General features: G+C 41.7%; 1 protein-coding gene across 2 annotated transcripts in view; it reads right to left on the bottom strand.

Annotated features, from left to right (window-relative positions):
• Positions 1-22,011, bottom strand: part of MRTFA (myocardin related transcription factor A) — a gene marked incomplete at both ends in the record, with an annotated part of 118,642 nt that overhangs the window by 71,552 nt on the left and 25,079 nt on the right. The window contains one exon of one of the 2 annotated variants that reach the window (XM_080705226.1): positions 38-167. The exons of the other annotated variant lie outside the window; for it this stretch is intronic. Coding sequence (XP_080561352.1) covers positions 38-167 — 130 coding nt within the window. Of the gene's footprint in view, positions 1-37; positions 168-22,011 lie in introns of those variants that run through there. 2 annotated transcript variants of the gene reach the window in all.

The raw sequence follows: 22,011 nt of genomic DNA, 5'->3' as shown, positions 1-22,011 counted from the left end.
AAAAGCATGCAAATCCCGAAGGGATAAATACTCTAACCTTCCCGCAAACTGTGATAAGGGGCCAGGCACATGGCTGAGTAGCTCTCCTTCCCTGGCTTCAGGACAATCCATGAGAGCGGCAGAATCCTGCAGGTGGGCTGGTGGATCCCGTTCTTCTCCTCCAGCATGCTGGAGATGTTAAGACTCCAGAGGTCAGTGTTGCAAGAAGCCAGTTCTCTTTCCCTCACTCCTTAAGCAGCCACTTATTATTTGCTGAAGATCTGATTAGCATTGCTCTCTAGGTCAAAGTGGGCACTTCATTTCTGCAATGCAAAGGGCTGCAAGAACAGCTAGATCCCGACTCTACTTAGGGAGTGGGGCATTAAAAGCAGTGACAGCAGAAGGTCAGAATCATAAGTCTCTTGGCAAGACATTTCTTCCTGTCAGCATTGAGCCTTGACACAGACACCTCTCTCCTCTACTCAAATGCCAAAAAGCAAGACCGTGATTTCAATGTGTAGGCTGGAAGAGGAGAGGGTTCCTTTAGAGAAAATGCTCGCAGCAACCAACCAACCTCATTCACCCAAAATAGTAAACAGTTGGTTTCTCTGCTCAGAATCAAAAGGCTTCTGCCAGACAAGCAGTATCACATGACTAGGTTCCCTCTTCTTCCCTCTGCCTCCCTCCCTCCTGTGCAAAGTCTGCACCAAAGTAGAACAAGGAGCTAAACCACAACACTATTCCAGTTAATATTTGTATTTTAAATGTTTATAGACAAAAGATAACAAACTGGAGGGGGTGGTCAGGAAGAACTGGCTTTGAAAAAATCCATACCACAGCACTGAAATGGAACTCACAAACATAATGGTTAGCAGGCAAATGTGCTTGATGAGCAAGTTCATAAACATTTCTTAGCAACCTGCAACACTTTGTTGATAAAAATCTCTTAAAGAAGATATAGCTCAGATATTTTTGTAGCTCAGTACATATTTGACCTTTTGCTTTCAAAAGAAAATAAAGGCTCCTAAGATGCTGGCAAGAGTCAGTATATTGGGGCAAGAGTGGCAGCCGTGAAAAATGTGAAAACCACACTTTTATCTTGTAAACTATAACTTCACCCTTTGATCTTACTCCTTAGATGTCATGGCCCCATCATTCAAATCACTGGGCAGGCAATCAGGATGGCTGTGCTAACAGACTGCATTGAAATTTAGCTGAATGTAGAAACAGCTGTCACCAAGACCCTCTCTGGCATTGCCACCTAAGAGGAGAGGCCACATAAGGCCAGGCATGCCCCAATATTCTTCTCCCTACAATGTTCCTCAGCACTTGAATGCTGAGCAAAGCACGCCGTATGGAGGCAGCAAAGTAGAACCCTCTATTCTGCGTAATCTGTTCCAGTGCATAATCTGAACCAAGACCCTGGGTTCAATCCTCATAACCACAAAATAAACAAACAATCAAATTTGTCACCATAATCTGCTATGGCTCCTCTTCAAGGGCCAGCCAGGGGATCTGAGAGTAGTCAATCTTCTTCATCTACCACACACTATAAATTACTAAATATTTGTAAAGTAGAAAGGAAAGAAAAAGGCTTACAGAAGCCCTTAGTTTAAACAACACTTGTTTCCAATAAGAAAATGTGAAGGTCATTGTTGGGCTGTGTCAGAATACAAGTACTACCAATAACCTTTGGTGTTGAGAATAAGGAGCAAATGGTACTTTCAGACATTACTTGGAGGGGGTCCAAAATGATAATGCTCCTTTGGAAGCCAGTTTGCAAGTTTCTTATAAAGTTAAATTTACTATACAAGCCAATAGTCTCATTCCTAAATATTTACCTAAGGAAAATAAAAATTTATGTCCACATAAGAGCTACATGAGTATTCATAGCAGCATTATTTGTAACTGCCTAATCCCAGAAACAACTAGAATGTCCTTTGACTTGTGTACAGAATAAAAAATTATGATTATGTCTATATACAGAACTACTACTTTAGCAATTTTTTAAATCCCACTTATTGGCCGGGCGTGGTGGCGCACGCTTGTAATCCCCGCGCTTGGGAGGCAGAGACAGGAGGATCGCACAGGTTCGAAGCCAGCCGTGCGCGCTGGCTTAGGAGACCCTGTTTCCAAATAAAAAAATGTAAAAATAGGTCTGGGAGTGTAGCCCGGAGGTAGAAGGGCTTCCAAGAACCCCAGTACCACCAAAAAGAAAAAAAAAATAAAAAAAATAAATCCCACTTATTTGCTATAGACAACAATAGTGAAGATCAAAAGCATTATGCTAAGTGAAAGAGGCCTACTATATAATGCAGTTATATGAAGCTCAGAGAAAGGCAAAATTACAGGGGCAGAAATCAGATCAGTGGCTGCCAGTAGAGTGGGAATGGGGAAGGAACCTGTCTCCCAAAGGCATGATACAACTTTCAGGGTAACAGAAATATTCGATATAGACATGTGTGGTGGCACACTCCTATAATCCTAATACTTATGAGGCTGGGAGGATCTCAGGTTTGAGGCCAGCCTCAGCAACTTAATGAGACCCTCCACAACTAAGTGAGATTCTGTGTTAAAATAAAAAGAGTAAAATAGACTTCCGGGAAGATGGCGACGGAGAAAAGTGGCGCTTACGAGCCCCGCTAACAACCAGTCTCTATTACCACAAAATCAGCACCTTTCATAGCCAGAAAACACCATCAGCAGAGAAACAAAAAATGTAAATACAAGGGACAGAGAAAAAGAGGGCTGGAAAAACGAGACACCAGAGAGAAACCAGCCCGCAGTGCTGCGGCTGGAGTCGCAGTGCGGAGACGCATGAGTGCCATCTTCCCTTGCAGCACCAGGCCCCAGAGAGGAGGGGGATTCAGAACAGAGCTCAGAACCAGAGAGGAGATACACCGGCCTCATGGCTGAGGATGCAGCAGCAGCACCATACTGCTGGCGGCAGCAGCGAGTTCACCATATGGCTCCAGACCAACGCACTCAATAGCCCACCAGGCCCCAGAGAGGAGCGGCGGACAGCGAACCGAGGTGAGCGGCTACGGAACAGCTGGGCAGAATTTGGCAGATTTTTAGGCACAGGGAGCATCTAAAGCTCCCAGGGGCCGGGCTCAGCACACCCTTCAGAGAAGAGCTCAAAACCAGAGAAGAAATACGCCAGCCTCACGGCTGAGGGCGTGACAGTGGTGCCATATTGCCAGTGGTGGCAGCAACAAATTCACCGAGTTCACTACAGCTTCATCAGCGCACTCAAAAACAGTGAGTCAAATTGCGGCCCCTAAAGGAGAAATCCCAGTACTGCACTCCCAGGGACTTTACCCAGTGGGGGAGTGGCAGTGGCAGAGATATCACACCATTGTCACAACTCCCCACAGGAGAACGCCCAACCTTGCACCCCCCATGGTCTAAAGCAGGCTCGATTGACTCCCTGGGTCTGAGACTTTGAGATACAACCCAGTAAAGGAGTAGTGATGACTGAGATACCAGACTCGAGATCCAGAGCATCTTAAGTGAAGTCGTAGTGACCCAGGGAAGAACCCAGAGAAGACACAAACTCCCGAAATCATGGGAAAGAGGAATAACAATGGAGCAATGAATGCCCACAACCCCACAACATCAGAACCCGATAAAACAGAAATTCAGAGATTTCTAGAAGATCAAATCAGGAAAATAACTGTAGAAATAATAGAGGAGTTTCTAAAAGAATTCAGAGAGAGTCAAAAAGAGATAAAGGATGCAATCAATGAAGTAAAGGCCTCAATTCAAAGTATAAACAACTGATTAGACTACATGGAGAATTGAATCTTGCTCCTAGAAGATGATCACTCCAAAAATGAACGCATAGTTTCTAATTTAGAAAAAAAAAATCCAACAGCAGGAATCTGACATTGAAGAAATATTTTAAGAGAGCTAACCTAAGAATAATTGGAATAGAGGAGGGAAAAGAAAGTGAAACCAATGGGATCAACAATCTCTTCAAGGAAGTAATAACAGAAAATTTTCCAAACATAGAGCAAGAGGTCGATACACAGGTCCAGGAAACTTATAGAACTCCCTTTAGACAGGACCGGAGAAGAGGATCCCCATGCCACATAATTGTCAAAATGACCACTGTGGAAACACTTTCAAACAGAGAATCTTAAAGGCAACAAAGGGCCAAGTGACATTCAGAGGCAAACCAATTAGAATCACTCCAGACTTCCCAAACCAAGTCATGAGAGCCAGAAGGGCTTGGAGTAAAATATTCCAAACTCTGAAAGAAAACAACTTCCAGCCAAAAATTTCCTACCTAGCAAAACTTTCTATCAAATTAGATGGGGAAATAAGAAGCTTCCATGACAAACAGAAACTGAAGGAATTTATGTCTTCAAAACCAGCACTAGAGAAAATACTCAAAGAGATTAACTACAAAATAGAAATAGGTAACACACACCAGAACCAGAGAAACAAGATTTTCTATCCAATAGACAACTAAGATTAGTTATCTGTGGAGATTCATTATTTATGTTAGTCTTTTACCTATCTCTAAATTGTATTGTTTGCTTTTATTGTTGCTAATTTTTAGGATTTCTAGTTGGAATAATAATATACCTTCAGATATAGCATTTGGAAATATTTTATCCCATTCTATCAGTAACTTTTAACTCTGTTTACATTGTCTTTGGATATACAATATTTTTTTTAAGGGAGTTTGTTTACCCTTCTGTTGCCTGTGCCATTGAAATCATATCCAAGAAATCACTGCCAATTTCAATGTTGTGAGGTTTTATGACCCAGATTTTCTTCTAAAAGTTTATAGTCTTAAGATTTATATTTAAGGTCTTTTATCTATTTTGAGATAATATTTGTATATGGTGTTAGATAAGGGTCCAATTTTATTCTTTCTCATCTAAGTATTATTTTTCAACAATATTTAGTTAAAAGATTATTATTTCCTTCACCAAATGTTCGTGGAAACCTTGTCAAAAATAACTTGACAATATATGGAAGAATTTATCTCTAGGCTTTTATTTAACTCCAATGGTTTATATATCTGCCTTTATAACAGTACACTGTTTCAATTATTGTAGCTTTATATGGTTTGAAATTAGAAAATACACATCTTCTAGCTTTGTTCTTTTTCGAGATCGTTTTGGGTATCTAGAGTCCATATTTCATATGAGAATAGATTTTTTCTGGAAAATAAATAAATAAGTGTATGATAGTTTCACCTTAAAAAAAAGAAAAAATTATCCTCTGGTAAGAAAGAAAGCAAAAAGAAATATTGAAATGTTATCTTTAAGTCATCAAAAGCTTGGTATCAGACAAATGAAACTGTTATGTGAGATTATCATTTTTAATTTTGGATAAATAGCTATAATACTAGATGTCAACCACTAAGCCAAGCATGGGAAGGAGGGATGGGGAGGTAACGGGGTGGGGATTGGGTAGGGGCTAACTGGGCGATGTGTGCATGTATGTCTACAAAAGTTTTTTTTTTTTATCCCATTATGATATATGAATACAGTGCACCAATTTAAAAAAAATCTAACAATTAAAAAAAAAAAAAAGAGTAAAATAGCCAGCTGTGGTGGCGCATGGTTGTAATCCCAGCATTTGGGAGGCTAAGACCGAAGGATCGAGGTTTGCGGACAGTCTCAGCTACTTTAGAGAGGCCCTATACAACTCAGTGAGATCCTGTTCCAAAAATAAAAATACTAAAAAAAAAAAAAAGAGTAAAATAGGGCTTGGGGTGTTGCTCAGAGATAAGAGGCCACTGGGTTCAATTCTCAGTACCAGAGGAAGAGAAGAGAAGAGAAGAGAAGAGAAGAGAAGAGAAGAGAAGAGAGAAGCATTCAATACATTTGAGTGGATGTCCTAACACAGTTATGTAACACATACATATGCATCTCTCCTATGCTCAGAGAACATTGTAAGTAGAAGGATGATCGCCATTTGGATGGTGGGAAGAGAAAGGTTTTATATTCTCTTTCTCCATTTTGTTTATCTATATCTTTTAATTTTCTACATGAAACAAGTGTTGCCATTATAATAAGCAAAAAAAAAAAAAAAAAAATCTCAAAAAAACCCAAAAATGAGCCAGGCGTGGTGGCACACATTTGTAATCCCAGCATTTGGGAGGCTAAGACAGGAGGACTACGGTTCACTGACAGCCTTAGCTACTACTGAGTGAGGCCTTTTATAACTCAGCGAGACCTTATTTCAAAATAAAGAATAAAAAATAGGGCTGGGGGTGTAGCTCAGAGGTAGAATGCCCTTGGGTTCCATCCCCAGTACCCCCCACCCCACACACACACACACACAATCAAAGAAAGGACACTGGGCTGGAATCATGAGTGCTGGTTTTCAGCTATACTGCAAAATCATTTAGTGAGTTTTATGACCTTATGGAATCACTTTCATCTCCAAAAAGAAGAGGCTTGAGTGGATAGGGTGTCCCCATCTCTAAAATGGAATGTTCTCTAAGATTTATGGTAGCACTAGGCAAGCTATTAATTTTAATTTTTCTTTTTATATTTACCATCTCCCTATCAAATCCCAGGTGCTATGGACACAGACAGAGTTTATAGTAAAAGCTGCTTAAAGAAACAGAGGCCGACTCACACCCACTGACCAGGGTTCTGAAGTAAGGCAGAGCAGGGTCTAGCTGGCTGGGATAAGTCAGAAGACCACTAAGCCAAGAGCAGAATGGTACAAAGAAGAAAGAAGAGAGGAGGAAGAGAAGGAGGAGGAGAAGGAGGAAGAGAAGGAGGAGGAGGAGGAGGAGGAGGAGGAGGAGGAGGAGGAGGAGGAGGAGAAGGAGGACGACGACAACAACAACAACAACAACAACAACAACAACAACAACAACAACAACTGAAAAGATGGAAAGGGCATTAACCAAAGAAGACACATGTACAAAAGCAAAAGGGATGAAAATAATTACTTGGGGAATCAAGAAGAGTCATTTGCCAGTAGTGTGGAAAGGAGGAGGGACATGACCAGGAAGGGAGTACTCAGACTCTTGATAGCCTCCAGAAACCATATGGGACAGAAGGTGCTTTCTTCTTCTCTAAAAGGTTATGTATGCCACAAATAAACCCAATAAATATTAGTTCAGGATGTACTTTACTATGTTCACAAACATAGCATATACTTACAAAAACTACAAACAAAAATGTCAGCACAGCTTTATTTTCCCCAGTTAACCGTACATACTTGTTCATTCAATAAATATTTATTTCCAGGTGTGGTGGTGCATGCTTGTAATCTCAGCACTTGGGAGGCTGAGACAGGAAGGATTGCAGGTTCGCGGCCAGCCTCAGCCACTTAGAGACCCTCTGCAACTTAGACTCTGTTTCAAAAATATAGAATAAAAAATAGGGCTGGGAGTGTAGCTTGGAAGTAGAATGCCCCTGGGTCCAATCCCCAGTACCACAGTAACTAAATAAATATTTACTGAGTGTGTGTTATACATATGGTAGGTGCTGGGGTGGGCACAGGCAGTAAACAAATGAACCCGCAGAGCAACCAAGACAACCAGACCATTTTTTCATCACAGTCTACCCAAGATCTACGCAGACCATTTGCTCCTCAAAAGCAGAATAGAGGCAGTGTAAGCTTGTGCGTTTGCACATGAATCAAAAGGTCCTCTGTTCACACTATGTGGTCCTCTGACCTCCTACCACCAGTTTGGCTCTGGGTAAGTTATTTAACCTCTCTGAGCCGTCATTTTCACACCTAAAAATGGGGATACTATCACAATATTCACTGAGTTTAAGAAAAATTTAATGAGATAACTAACCAATAATCAATGTGTCAGCTATGCAGAAAATACTCACCAAATCGTCCCTTTATTATTATTTAATTCTTTACCTTTAAGACAGCCCAATTTTTCCCATTATACAAAAACATTCACACAGTAGAAAAGGGGGAGGGGGAGGCAAGGCATAAAAAAGATCTGTTTAACATTATCTAATTCATATTTTAGTGAGTCCCAATCATTTTCTAATAAAGATAGCATGCTTGGGCCAGAAAGGGTTGTACATACCTGTAATCTCAGTACCTGGGAGGCTGAAACAGGAAGACAGCCTCGGCAAGTAGTGAGACTCAGCAACCTAGGAGATCCTGTTTACAATAAAAACAATAAAAAGGGTTGGGGGTGGTAGCTCAGAGGTAGAATGCCCCAGGGTTCAACATCTAGTACCACCACCACCATCATCACCATCGTCATCAAATAATAATTAATACCGTGCTTGGAACTTACATTCCTTTAGAAGTTCTCAAACTGTTTGTGTCTGCCTACATTACATGACTTAGCAAATTAAATAAACACTATCACCCAAAATAGGGAGCCAGTCACAATCTCTCCCAGGATCCCTTGCTAATTCTCTGATTAATACCGACTCATTTAAGGAGCAGAGGTAACACAGAGTACTGATGAGCAGTCTGAACACAAAACCACAGGGCGGAGCGGCCAGGGCTGCTGTGGACCAACAACGCACTGCAAGCTGAAACATCTGACACAGAAAACCAAGATGAAAGAGGCGTTTCCTAAAGGGCTACCCCCTTGGCATAATTATGTCTTCAGGAAGATGACATGATTATTCAGATAATGTTTTTCAAGCAAAAAAAAATTTTTTTGAAAATTTAAAGTGTTTCATCCTTCTAATCACATACACCGAAGTGATTTAACTACTTTTCTAAACCAAAAAAAGAGGGGAAAATGTTTTTTTTAGTATTTGCACATGCTAGGCAAACACTGCCACTGAGCTGCATCCTCAACCCTAATTTTTTGAAGTAGAGTCTAGCTAAGTTGCTCAGGCTAGCCTCAAACTTATGGTTTCCCTGCCTTAGCCTTCAAGTAGCATATAGGTATATGCTAAAACACTAAGCAAAAACATTTATTTCTTATAAACGACTGGAAGCCAGAATGGTCATTTAAATAGATTTTGAAGGCAGACTATACAATACAAAAAGCAAGTATCTTCTCTGCTATGCTTTGGATATGGTTTGTGCCTCTGCCCTCCTAAATTCATGTAGGAGAAGCTTGGTCTCCAAAGTGGGGGTATAGAAATGGCAGAACCTTAAAGAGGTGGGATCTAATTAGAACCTGGCTAGCCAGGCATGGTGGCGCAGGCTTGTAATCCCAGCTTTGGGAGGTGGAGACAGGAGGATCATGCTGGTTCGGAGCCAGCCTTGCTGGCTTAAGAGACCCTGTTTCCAAATAAATGTAAAATAGGTCTGGGAGTGTAGCCCGGAGGTAGAAGGGCTTCCAGGAACCCCAGTACCACCAAAAAAAAAAAAAAAAAAAAAGAACCTGGCTAGGTCTAGGTCTTTGGGGGGGAAATTCCCTAGAGAGGGATTATTGTAGTCCTGTGGCCCCTAGATAGTTCCATGAGGATAGACTGTTGTAAAGAGTGAGCCTGGCTCCTAAATTCCTCTGGCTTGCATGTGATCTTTCCCTTTTGCACATGGTTCCTACCTTGATGACATTGCCATGTTGTGATGCAACCAGGAAGCCCTCAGCAGAACCAAGTAGAAACAAGTGCCATGCTCCTGGATCACCAGAACCATAAGCTACATAAATCTCTTTTCTTTACAAATTAGCCGGCCTCATTTGTTACATTAACAAAAATAGATAACACAAGAACCAAGAAAGTTTTACTTAAACTTTCCCCCATAAATTCTCTTTTGGTTTGAAACCAGACATGTGATACTTTAGTCCACACACAAGAATTTAAGAAGCAGAAATAATCTGTACAGGAGTTTCCAGTACAATCTATTACTTTTTATACTCTAATAAAGTAAGAGTCTAGAGCTATAAATAGAAAGAATACCATACTTTTCCATATCTCTTACTGATGGTTTGCCATCTCCCTTATGAAGACAATCTTCTGTGGACTAATTATCATGCTTCAGCCACCAGGATCTTATTTCCTACCTACTGTCACCGAGGATACCTATTTGCTACTCACCCCCACGTGTCCACCCCCACATCAGAGCCCAGGGAAGTCAATGGCTGGTGAAGCTCTGGGGAACCTGGGCATTCCTGCTTAGCACCATCTGCTTAGTAAAGTTCTTCCCACGAGATGCTCAGGAGAGCAGAACTACCAAGGCTAGAAATTTTGTTCATTTGTACTCCCCTGTAACTACTGTGATTGCCCAGAACATATACTTCCCCTTTGTCAGTGGTTCTGAAGTCACCAGCCAATCAACAGAATCAAAAAGTATACAGTCTGGGGAAACACTATCAGAAGATAGCAAACTATACTCTGTTGTCTTTTTCTCATTACTTGCTTTGTTTTGGGGTGGTTTTTTTTTTTTTTTTTTTGGTGGTACTAGGGATTGAGCCCAAGGGGCATTCTAACTCTGGGCTATAGTCCAGCCCTATTTTTATTTTTTACTTGGAAATGGCTCTCACTAAAGTTCAGAGAGCCTGGTTACATTGCTGAGGTTGGTCTCAAACTTGCACTCCTCAGGTCAACTCCCAAATACTTCAGTCATAGGCATGTGCCATCACACCCAGCTCATTGTCTTTGATTCCTCACATGGTTCAGAATCCAAAGCTGGCAGAGCTCCTCTATCACAAGGCCAGCTCCCTTCCCTTCACCTCTGAAGCAAGAGCACTGCGTATCAATTGTTCTACAGATCCATACATTTCCCCAAGAAGTCTCAGACCCCAGAGGCCATACTAACCACAGCCCTCTAGTTCACAAAATAGACAGGATAAAACAGAGAGCATTTAACTTCGTGGTTATCTGTACTCTGGGAATCTGAAAGAAATCTGAGCCCTACAGGCTAGTGAGTTGACTGAGCTCCCTATTATATTCAGAGTCACTTCTAATCTGGAATGCTTCATAACTGAAAAAAGAATTGAGTGCCCTTCATCACACAGGCTAACCTGAAATTCTGACATGCTTCAACAGCGACACAAAATCTTTTATTTTATTAGGGGTAGTGCTGGGGACAGAACCCAGGCATGCATGCTAGGTAAGTAAACAACACAAAATTCTTATCAAGAATTAGCTACGAACAAGGTATCCACATTTTCCAGGATTAAAAAAAAAAAACCTAAAGCTAATAAATTTAGATGAAAATTATTAATTCTGTAGCTTTAAATGTAAATAATGAATTTAAGTAAGTTCCAAACTGAATTGGATCTATAATTCTAGTACTTGAGACACTAAGAAAGGTGAACTGCAGGTTCAAGACCAGTGTGTGCTAACTTAGGAAGACCCTATTTCAAAATAAAAAATAAAATAGGCCTGGGAGTATAGTTCAGAGGTAGAACCCTCTGGGTTCAATCCCAGGAATCCCCCCTTACACACACACACACACACACACACACACACACACACACACACACACGCACGCCCGTTAGTTTGGAATAATGAGCTTACTTTGTAAACATTTTTAAGAAAACAAATATAACCTGGGTACGGTGCTGCACACCAGTAATCCCAGTACATGGGAAGCTAAGTCAGGAAGATTGCAGGTTTGAGACAAGCCTCAGAAACTGAGAACTCAGCAATTTAGTAAGACCCTATTACAAAATAAAAAGGACTGAAGACATAGTTGGGAGTAGAATGTCCCAAGTTCAATCCCTGGTACTCGCCTCAAAAAAGAAGAAAAGGGAAGAAGGGAAGGAGGTTATATAGAATCTTCCTTAAAAGCAAATAATAAAAATTGCTTTTAGAAATTAAAATTAGCTGGGCATGATGGCGCATGCTTGTAATCCCTGTGCTTGGGAGGCAGAGACAGGAGGATGGCGCAGGTTCGAAGCCAGCCACGTGGGCTTAAGAGACCCTGTTTCCAAATAAAAATAGGTTTGGGAGTGTAGCCCAGAAGTAGAAGGGTTTCCAGGAATCCCAGTACCACCAAAAAAAAAAAAAAAAAAAAAAAAAAAAAAAAAAATTAACTGCCTAATTGCTTTGTGGTTTAAAAAATACCTAGACTTTTCAAATTTCTTAAATCTCAAATTCCCAGATAATCTCAAGATAAATGCTACATCTGGTTAGAATCAGGCCATGGTAGGTTCTGAATATATCAATACACCAGGCTTTCTGTCAGTAAACAGCAACTTCTGGTTAATAAAACTGGGTGAGTGGTATACAACAATTTAAAGTTACTTCTTACCTTTATTACTATCTTCCCCCACCTTTGGGTACTAGGGATTGATTATAGGGGTTTCTACCTCTGAGCTAGACCTCCAGCCTTATTTTATTTTTCTTTTGAAACAAGGTCTCACTAAATTGCTCATGCTGGCCTGTAACCTGCAATCCTCCTGGCTCAGCCTCCCAAGTACTGGGATTACAGACACATGCCATAACACCTGACTAATCTTCATATCTTTATGAAAAACAACTAAAAATTGTTCTTTAAGTCTAGATCTTATATTTAAATGTTGCTACTACAAATCTGAGCAATCAAGATGGCTCAAGGAGGCAAAGGAAGGCAGCCACTAAGTGAGATGCTAGAAAAGGTCTGCTCACACTGAACCTCCATGAGAACTTCAAACAAGACCTGTGGCAGGCCACTTGTGTTAGAATTATGAAACATTTATGTCATAGTCCCAGCCATCCAAAAGTCTTAGGTAGGAAGGTCACTTGAGCACAGGAGTTGGAGGCTAGCCTAGAAAATATTGTGAAATCTCACCTAAAAGTAAATAAAAGTATGAAACATTCAAAACTGAATGGGCTCTGCTATAATAGTACAGTGTTCTTTAGAACACTTGGTCTTGCCGGGCGTGGTGGCACATGCTTGTAATCCCCGCGCTTGGGAGGCGGAGACAGGAGGATCGTAGTCAGCCTCGCTGGTTTAAGAGACCCTGTTTCCAAATAAATAAAAAAAAAGGTCTGGGAGTGTAGCCCGGAGGGACAAGGCCTTCCAGGAACCCCAGTACCACCAAAAAGGAAAAAGAAAAAAGAAAACTTGGTCTTGCCGCCTGTTCATATCCATCATCTTACAAACCTGGCTCCAAATTTACCTATTCCAAAAAACCTTGGCTGATTAACTTGAAAACACTAGTCGTTTCAATGGCCGTACTTTCAGCACAAAATCCCCTCTTGCTTTGTAGCATGATGAATATGTCCATCTACAAATGCATGCTAAACTATTTGAAGGAAAGGATTAGCACTTTGTTTCTTACTTTATTCTCACCACCCCCAGACTGGGGATGGAACCCAGGGGCATTCTACCTCTGAGCAACACCCCCAGCCCTATTTTTCATTGTTAATTTGGAAACAGGGTTTCACTGAGTTGCAAAGGGCCTCACCAAGTAGCTGAGGCTGTCTGTCGGCAAACTCAGATCCTCCTGTCTCAGCCTCCCAAATGCTGGGATTACAAGCGTGGGCCACCACGCCTGGCTCTTATTTTATTCTTAAAATAAATTTAATGAAGCCGGGCATGGTGGCGCAGGCTTGTAATTCCAGCATTCGGGAGGCTGAGACCAGAGGGTTCCCGGTTCACAGACAGCCTCAGCTACCTAGTGAGGCTCTCTGCAACTTAGTGAGACCTTGTTTCAAAATAAAGAATAAAAAATAGGGCAGGGGGTGCAGCTCGGAGGTCGAATGCCCCTGGGTTCCATCTGCAGACACGCCAAAAAATAAATTAAATAAATAAATAAATAAATTTAATGGTTTCTTTTTTTTTTACCACAAAATAAAATGTGGCTCTCTATAATGGATATTCAATACATATGATAAAATACCAATAGCATCCAGTCAAATGTCTTCCAACCAGTAGAGCTAAGTGATTACCAAATCCTCGGTAATGTTGCCAGATCCCACACAAAGGAAGGTGGAGAGCACAAACTCCCATCAGCCTGGCACTGATCAGGCCTGTGGTGTGGTAGCCTACTTTACACTTATGAAAAGTAAAGTTTCAGTTCTGAGTCTTTCCCATTCTCCTTCATACTCATCTAATCAAGAGGCTGCATGGTTTAAGTAATGTACTTGTATATCAAAGGCTGAAAGCCAAACTCCAGCATTTACCAGTTAGGGTCCAGTTGCTCTCAAAGTAAAATTTTACTTACTGTGAAAGATTGCTGCTGGAGTTCAATGAGATAACTACTCAAGTGCCTAACAAGGGAGGCAGTGGATATATGTAGCTATTGTTATCAAAATGATCGTTAATATAAAGAAAAATATTCATACTACAAATACGTAACTACATCGAAGTACATTATAGCATCGATTTTCTGGCACAACATAGCATATAAAATACAGTCCTTTCTTGGGTATGATCTGCCTGCCACTGTGCTCAGCTTCCTCAGAAAAATGAACTCTGCAGCAGGGTAATTTGCTAACAAATCTGGGGAATAAGGCTTTACACAGATTTCTCAGTATAATTCAATTTTTGTAATTTTCTCATAAATAAATACCTTAATCCTAATGCCCAGGTTTGGGGGGGGCTACTGGGGACTGAACCTAGGGGGCATTCTACAAGCTACACCCCAGCCCTATTTTGCATTCTTTATTTTTGAAATAGAGTCTCACTAAGTTGCAGCGTGCCTCACCAAGTAGCTGAGGCTGGACATGAACCTGCGATCCTCTTGCCTCAGCCTCCCAAATACTGGGATTATCAGCATGCGCCGCCATGCCTGGCTTCAGCTTTTTACTATTAAAGAATTGTCGTATTATCCATCTCCCAATATCTTATGATCCATATCTACTGGCAATTCAAGTAGATGTGGGTACATCACTCACATCTCATAGTTTATTCCTGTTAAAAATCCTAACTACATGCACATTTGTAATCCCAGCATTTAGGAGGCTGAGACAGGAGGACTGCAGTTCACAGACAGCCTCAGCTACTTAGTGAGGCCCTTTGCAACTCAGTGAGACCCTGTTTCAAAATAAAGAATTAAAAAAAAAAATAGGGCTGGGGGTGTAGCTCAGAGGTAGAATGTCCCTGGATTCCATCCTCATTATCGCAAAAAAAAAAAAAAAAAAAAAAAAATCCTAACTACAGTCCTGACTGGAGGAATACTTAAGTGCCAATGAGCTATCACTTCATACCCAGCAAAAAAGTAAAAAAAAAAAAAAAAAGTGTTTATCTAACAGAGAGGTGGAGAAAAGTACTCTCATACACAACTGGTAGGAATATGACATCTTTAAAGAAGTTTGGTAGTAACATCTTAAAAATATTTAGTCCTCTTAATTCATCAGTTCTACTCTTAGGAATATACTCCAAATATATCAATATGTAAAAAAAAAAGGATATGTACTGCAGCATAATGGGGAAGTGAGGAAGGGAAAGAGAAAAGGAGAGAAAGGAGGGAGGGAAGGTTGGTACTCTGACAGAAAAATGTCTTAATATACTGCAGTACATACAAATCATAGAATCGAATACAAGTCATGGAATCCATTATAAAGAATTCATCTGAGCCGGGCGTGGTGGCGCACGCTTGTAATCCTAGCATTTGGGAGGCTGAGACCTGGAGGATCGCGGTTCATGGACAGCCTCAGCAACTCAGGGAGACCTGAGTTCAAAATAAAGCCTAAAAAATAGAGCAGGGAATGTAGCTTGGAGGTCGAATGCCCCTGGGTTCTATCCCCAGACCTGCAAAAAACAAACAAACAAACAAAAAGAATTCATCTTGCAGGGGTAGTGGTGCAGGCTTATAATCCCAGCATTCGGGAGGCAAAGACTGGAGGATTGCAGTTCATAAACAGCCTGAGCTACTTCGCAAGGCTTTTTGCAACTCAGTGAGACCCTGTTTCAAAAAATAAAAAAGACTAAAATATAGGGCTGGGGGTGTAGCTCGGAGGAACAATGCCCCTGGGTTCCATCCACAGTACTGAAAAAAAGAAAGAAAGAAAGAAAGAAAGAAAGAAAGAAAGAAAGAAAGAAAGAAAGAAAGAAAGAAAGAAAGAAAGAAAATTAATCTGGCCGGGTGTGGTGGCACATGCTGGTAATCCCAAACTGAGACAGAAGGATGGCAGATTCACAACCAGGCTCAGCTACTTAGTGAGGCCCTCTGCAACTCAGTGAGACCCCGTTTCAAAAATAAAGAGTAAAAGCCGGGAGTAGTGGCGCACACTTGTAATCTCAGCATTTGAAAGGCTAAAACAGGAGGATTGTGGTTCATAGACAGCCCCAGCTGCTACTTAGTGAGGCCCTTTGCAATTCAGTGAGACCCTGTTTCAAAATAAATAATTTAAAAAAATAGGGCTGGGGGTGTAGCCTGGAGGTAGAATGCCCCTGGGTTCAATCCCTAGTGGAAGGAAGGAAGGAAGGAAGCAAGCAAGCAAGCAAGCAAGCAGACTAATGTGAGCTGTGTCTGATGATATGGAGAGATTCCACTAAGTATCACTGAGTGTCTGGGCACAGTAGCTCATGCCTGTCCTACCAGTTACTGGGGAGGCTGGGGTGAGAGGAGCATTTAAGCCCAGAAATTAGTGATCAACCTGAGCAACATAGCAAGACTCTGTTTTAAAAAGAAACTTCCAGTTCGGAGATAACTTAATATCTAAGGTAAAGCCACAAGACCCCACATGACTGGAATGCATTATGCCTATTGAAAGTGGCTCTGAGTATACCTAAGTCTTATTGGGAATAGACAAACACATTTGTGACATCCTAGCAGCATCTGGACTTTATTTTTATATTTTCTGCTATTTATTTAACCAAATGAGAGACTGAGCTGCGCGGGGCTGCTACCGGTGACGCACTTACCTTTTCCCAGGCGCCCCTGTGTTAATCTGAGTGACAGCACACATGCCAGGTGCTTCGCACTATCAACAACTGCCTTCCTCGGGGTGCCCAGTGGTCCTCGCTACTGCGCCATTCCAACTATGAGGGGCAGGAGGCATGTGTACTTGTCACTGCTGGAGGGCTGCCACTGGCACCTAGTGGGCAGAAGCCACAAACCAAAACCCTCCATAATACACAGAATAGAGCCTCAAAGAGAATGATCTAGCCCAATGTATACACTGCAGAGGCTGAGAAGCCCCAGTGACCAGATGCACTGGGTACTGTTCTCATTTTTCAGAAACTGAGGCACACAGAGGTAAGTAATTTGTCAGCCAGTCTGGCCTCTAAGTCCATGTTCTTAAGCTCTCTGAAGCAAGAAAGGCACTTGTTAGGAAGCTTACCCACAGCTTCCTCCATAGATCTTCTAGTTTCTCACCCTTCCTAGATTCTAAACTTATTGGGAGAATGAATCATTTATTCATTTATTCAAAACTCTACCTAGCAATTCAACAAGTACTCACTAAGCCCCACTATGTGCCAGCAAGCACTCAAGGCCACGACAGATGACGAGGGACCGGAGCTCCGTCTCTGTAGTCCACGTGCTCCTCACCACGCCCGTCATCTCTCCTAGTGCTCAGACGTGCCAACGATGCTCCCGCCCCCTGGACAGCTTCCCCAGCAACACATGCACATGCGTGGCTCCCCGCTCCACTCCACTCAGGCTTCTGCTCCAGGCCACTTCCTCCCTCAGAAAACCTTTCCTTCACCATCCTCCTCGATTATCTGCAGGCTCTTCCCAGCAATCCTTCCTGTACTTTATTTATTTATTTTGGTGGTACTTGAAAATGAACTCAGAAACGGTCTAAATCTGAATTACACCGCAACCTATGTTACTTTTTATTTAGAAACAGGATCTCACTAAGTTACCATGTGCTGGCCTCAAATATGAGATCCTCCTGACTCAGCCTCCCAAGTACTGGGATTACAGGTGTGTACTACTGTACCTGATTTTATTTTTCTTAATAGCACTTGCTACTAATATCACGTTATATCTTTGTTTACTGTCACTGACCTCCCTCCCACCTGTCAAACGTAAGTGCCATCAGAGTTTTAGGTCAGAATCAAGAGTAAGCATCCAGTAAGTACTTACTGAATGGACAAATTAGCAAGTATCTTTTCAATCTATTTTCTCATTACTACCATCTTTCGCCTGGACTTTTTATTTTTTTGTGGTGGTGGTACTGGGGTTCCTGTCAGCAAAGCGCTTCTGGAAATGGGACATAATGGCAACATCAATGAGAATCAGAAAGTCGGATTTGCTTTTTAAAAAGCCGTGTTGTGACCTACTCTCAGGATAATCTTGTTGATAACAAGCCGAGTCTTCCCATAGTCCATAGAGTTCTGCCCTGACCTAGGCCTAGAGTTACTTTTTCTTAAATGAAAGTTTCTAAACTAAAACTCTCCCTGCTTAGATTCTCTTTCTTATCCAGCTGATCAGAGTTTTCTTCTAACAACGCACCACACAAAAGCTAAAGTTTACTGAAAAGCTAAGTTTCTCAGTATAAATTTTTATTTGAACCTGGCAGAATCCACAGCTTTCTCTCAAAAGGAATTCAAAACAACTATCCTTGGGGCTGGGATGTAGCTCAGTGGCAAAGCGCTTGCCTCGCAAGTGTGGTGCTCTGGGTTCAATCCCCAGTGCTAAGAAGACGCCCCCAAAAAGGACTCAAAACCCAAAATGCTTATACTTATCTCTAGCATACTTTTCAATACTTTCAGTAACCGAATGGTAATAGCTTTGCTACTAAAAACTCTCCCGGAATCTTCCTGTTTTGCCAGACCCCACTGAAATCCCCATAACGGGGAATTTGAGTAAAGACACTGCCAGCTTCAAGTTCCCTTGGGCAAATTTCCAGTCCCAGTGCAAGGCCACGAGGTTAAACATTTCTCAATGACGCAGGCTTCCTCAGAGAGAGGAACTTGAAAAAAAAATCAAAACTTATTCTTCCCAGTGCAATAAATCAAGAGTCAATGGCCTTAAAAAATGAAAGAGGAGTGAAGTTAAACTATGGATTGTTTTCTCTGCCGAGGCCCCCGTGGAAGTAGGTAGCCCAAATGAGAGTTACGGGATGGGGAGGGTAGCACAGGCAGTCCAGTCAAAGCAGGCACAGCTCGAGCCTCTCTAGCTGGTCTCCGCAGTATTGCTATCAGCCATGGTGTGATTTTTAGCGACAAGGGCAATTAAAGCAAAGTGAAGAATACAGGGTAAGGAATTAAGTTACACATGAAGTAAACTGCTATTTAAGATGAAAACAGACACTAAGTTGGGAAAATCAAAGGAAGCTACATTTAATCAACTTTCTGGGCAAAGAATTTAAGGCTGTCAAAAAGAATGCAAAGTTATATAATGGGAAGATAGTGTTCTTGGACCTCTAGCCACCTGTAGATAGGTAACAGAGCAAATAAAATCAGAATTGTTCTCCAAGGAGCTTGGAGAGTCAGAAATATACGTGAGAGAGAGAGAGAGAGAGAGAGAGAGAGAGAGAGAGAGAGAGAGAGAGAGAGAGAGAGAGAGGAGGCAGGCTGTGTGTGTGTGTGTGTGTGTGTGTGTGTAAGTAACTGTTCCCCAGGAACTTATTCATAGATTACAAATCTTTAGAGTTAGAAAGGGCTTAATACTTACATAAAAATGCCAATGATGAAGATATCACTACACGGGGATGGTGTTTAGTTTTCAAAGTGCTTTTTATCCATTCAGTCTTTAAATAACAATTATGCTGCTATGTGTGTTCTTGCTATATGATAGGAACCAGAGATGCAGAAACAAGATCATCTCTGAGAGCTGGGCGTGGTGGCGCACGCTTGTACTCCCAGCATGGGAGGCTGAAATAGGAGGACAGTGGTTTGCGGACAGCCTCAGCTACTCAGTGAGGCCCTCTGCAACTCAGTGAGACCCTGTTTCAAAATAAAGAATAAAAAACAGGGTAGAAGGTATAGCTCAGAGGTAGAATGCCCCTGGGTTCCATCCTAAGTACAGAAAAAAAAAAAAAAAGACATCATCTCTGCTTTCAAGGAACTTACTTCCTATGATGAGACCTGCTAGGAAGAGTAAAACCATTGCTCTATGGTGCTATGTTCCAAATATATGGAGAACACAAGAGACAGAACCTGTAAGTTTTCAGGGTAATCAAAGGCAACATGCTTCTCAGACAAGGTATCCCTGGATCTAAGACTTCTACTGACTTCTACTGACAAGCACAAAGAGGAAGGAATGGTCAAAGCAGCAGCAACATTATATACCAAGGCAGATGGGGCTCAGGTAGCTCAGTGACAAAGTGTGTGCTTAGCTGTGTGAAGCCTGGGCTCCAGTCCCACACCCCTCCAAGAAACAAGATTATATGCAAAGGAATACAAAACTAAAAGAACATCAACTATTCTAGAAACCAAAAGATGATTAGTATTGTTGTGAGGTTGGAAGTAACAAGAGATAACCAAACACTGAGAAACTAAGCAGATAACTATAATAGTTTTAAGTTTTATTGCATAAGAAAGTGAAAAATTCAGAGGAGAAAAGTAAATTAGAATTGGTAGTTAGAAAGTCTTTGGCAGCTGAATAAAGGATGGATTGGAGGAGAGTCAGGCTCTAAGCAGGGAGACTATTAAGACTATTTTAAAAAAAAAAAGAATAAGAATGTGATCTAGGGAGAGGTCACAGAAGAGTACATGTGAGTACAAGAGAGAGGAATCAAAGGCAATCCCTAGTTTTCTGGTTAGGGCAACTGGTATCAATTTAGGAATGCAGGCTTGGGGTAGTCACTAGGAACGGTGACATCAGTTTTTAAAGCACGTGAGTCATCTAGATATTCAGATGGGAAGATCAGTAGATTAACAGAATCTAGAGGTCAGAAATGAGATGAAGTCTATAAATAATGATACATACATCACTCAGTAAGTGGTAACTAAAGCCAGGGGCTGGGATGAGGTTGTTAGGGAGGGTGAAAGCAGTTCAAGGACTAGGCCAAGGACATACCGTAAGAGAGAATGAAATGGACAGAGGTGGAAGGTCGAACATGAGAGTTCAGTGTCCACAAGTTAACTCCCCAGCATCAGAACACCTTTCCTACTGGGGAAAGTTCCAAGACAGGGGCAAGGCAGGCCCTCCTCTTACTAAAGCAACTAGAGTAACAGTCCCTCTCTTGTCTCCCTGGCCTCTAACTTACAAATATAAATCCCAAGTCCAGCCATCAGATTTTCTCATGTGCAACTGAATACTAAGAAAATTACACAATGGTGGAAAACATAGTCAGCAATTACTGCTAACACTGTCATAATGCTCACAGCAGCAGGAGTTACTGAAGACCTGAAGGCGAGCAGCAGGGGCAGAAAGGGTCCGGTGACCAGCGCTGATGAGTCGTCAGCAGGCTGGTCCCACAGTGTGGTCTTTACTATGCTTTGCTGCATTCAGTTTCAACCCCTTTTCTGATCTTTGTCATCCTGCCTTCAGTCAGCCTTCCTACTATGGCTGTATATGATCCAATATTCTTCCAATAAATTTATTTTATGCTTAAGTTTTATGCAAAGATCTCTGAGGAGGACAGAAAGAAGAGCACTGAACAGGAACATATGACAAAGAAAAAGCAGGTAAGATGAAGCCTAAAGTGGTCCAGACCCACTGGTAGGGTGACTGGACAGGCTCACTAGTGACCTTGGTGAAATGTTCGCATGTGTTATCTCATTCCATCCCTATGGTATCTTTTGAGGAAGACAGGCAGATACATTACTTTTTTTTTTTTTTTTTGTGGTGGTACTGGGGTTCCTGGAAACCCTTCTACCTCCGGGCTACACTCCCAGACCTATTTTATATTTTTATTTGGAAACAGGGTCTCTTAAGCTAGTGAGGCTGGCTTTGAACCTGCTGATCCTCCTGTTTCCACCTCCCAAGTGTGGGGATTACAAGCATGCGCCACCACGCCCAGCTTAGATATGTTACATTTTAAGGACAGAAAACTAAAGCTACAAGAGATTAAGAGGATTGCTTGAGGTCATACATTTCGTTTAGCTACCCGACATCACCCTCAAGAAAGTTAGTCTCACTAAAGGATGTTAAATCATTGGGTGCACTAATTCTTATATCAAATGACAACGAATGCAGGTGACAACTACATATATGGTTCCAACTCTAGTCTTCCAGCTAAAATTGAAAGAATTTTGGTAACATAAAGAAGGTCCTAATAGAAGCACTAAGCTAGGTATGGTGGCATGGTAGGATTACACCCATAATCCCAATACTTGGGAGGCTGAGACTGGAGGATTGAAGATTCAAGACCAGCCTCAGGAACCTACCAAGACTCT

The sequence above is a fragment of the Muscardinus avellanarius genome (genome assembly GCF_963383645.1).
Source record: "Muscardinus avellanarius genome assembly, chromosome: 11".
NCBI classification, from domain to species: Eukaryota; Metazoa; Chordata; class Mammalia; order Rodentia; family Gliridae; genus Muscardinus; species Muscardinus avellanarius.
The sequence above is the reverse complement of the archived record's forward strand: the minus strand, read 5'-3'. Positions and strand labels throughout refer to the sequence as shown.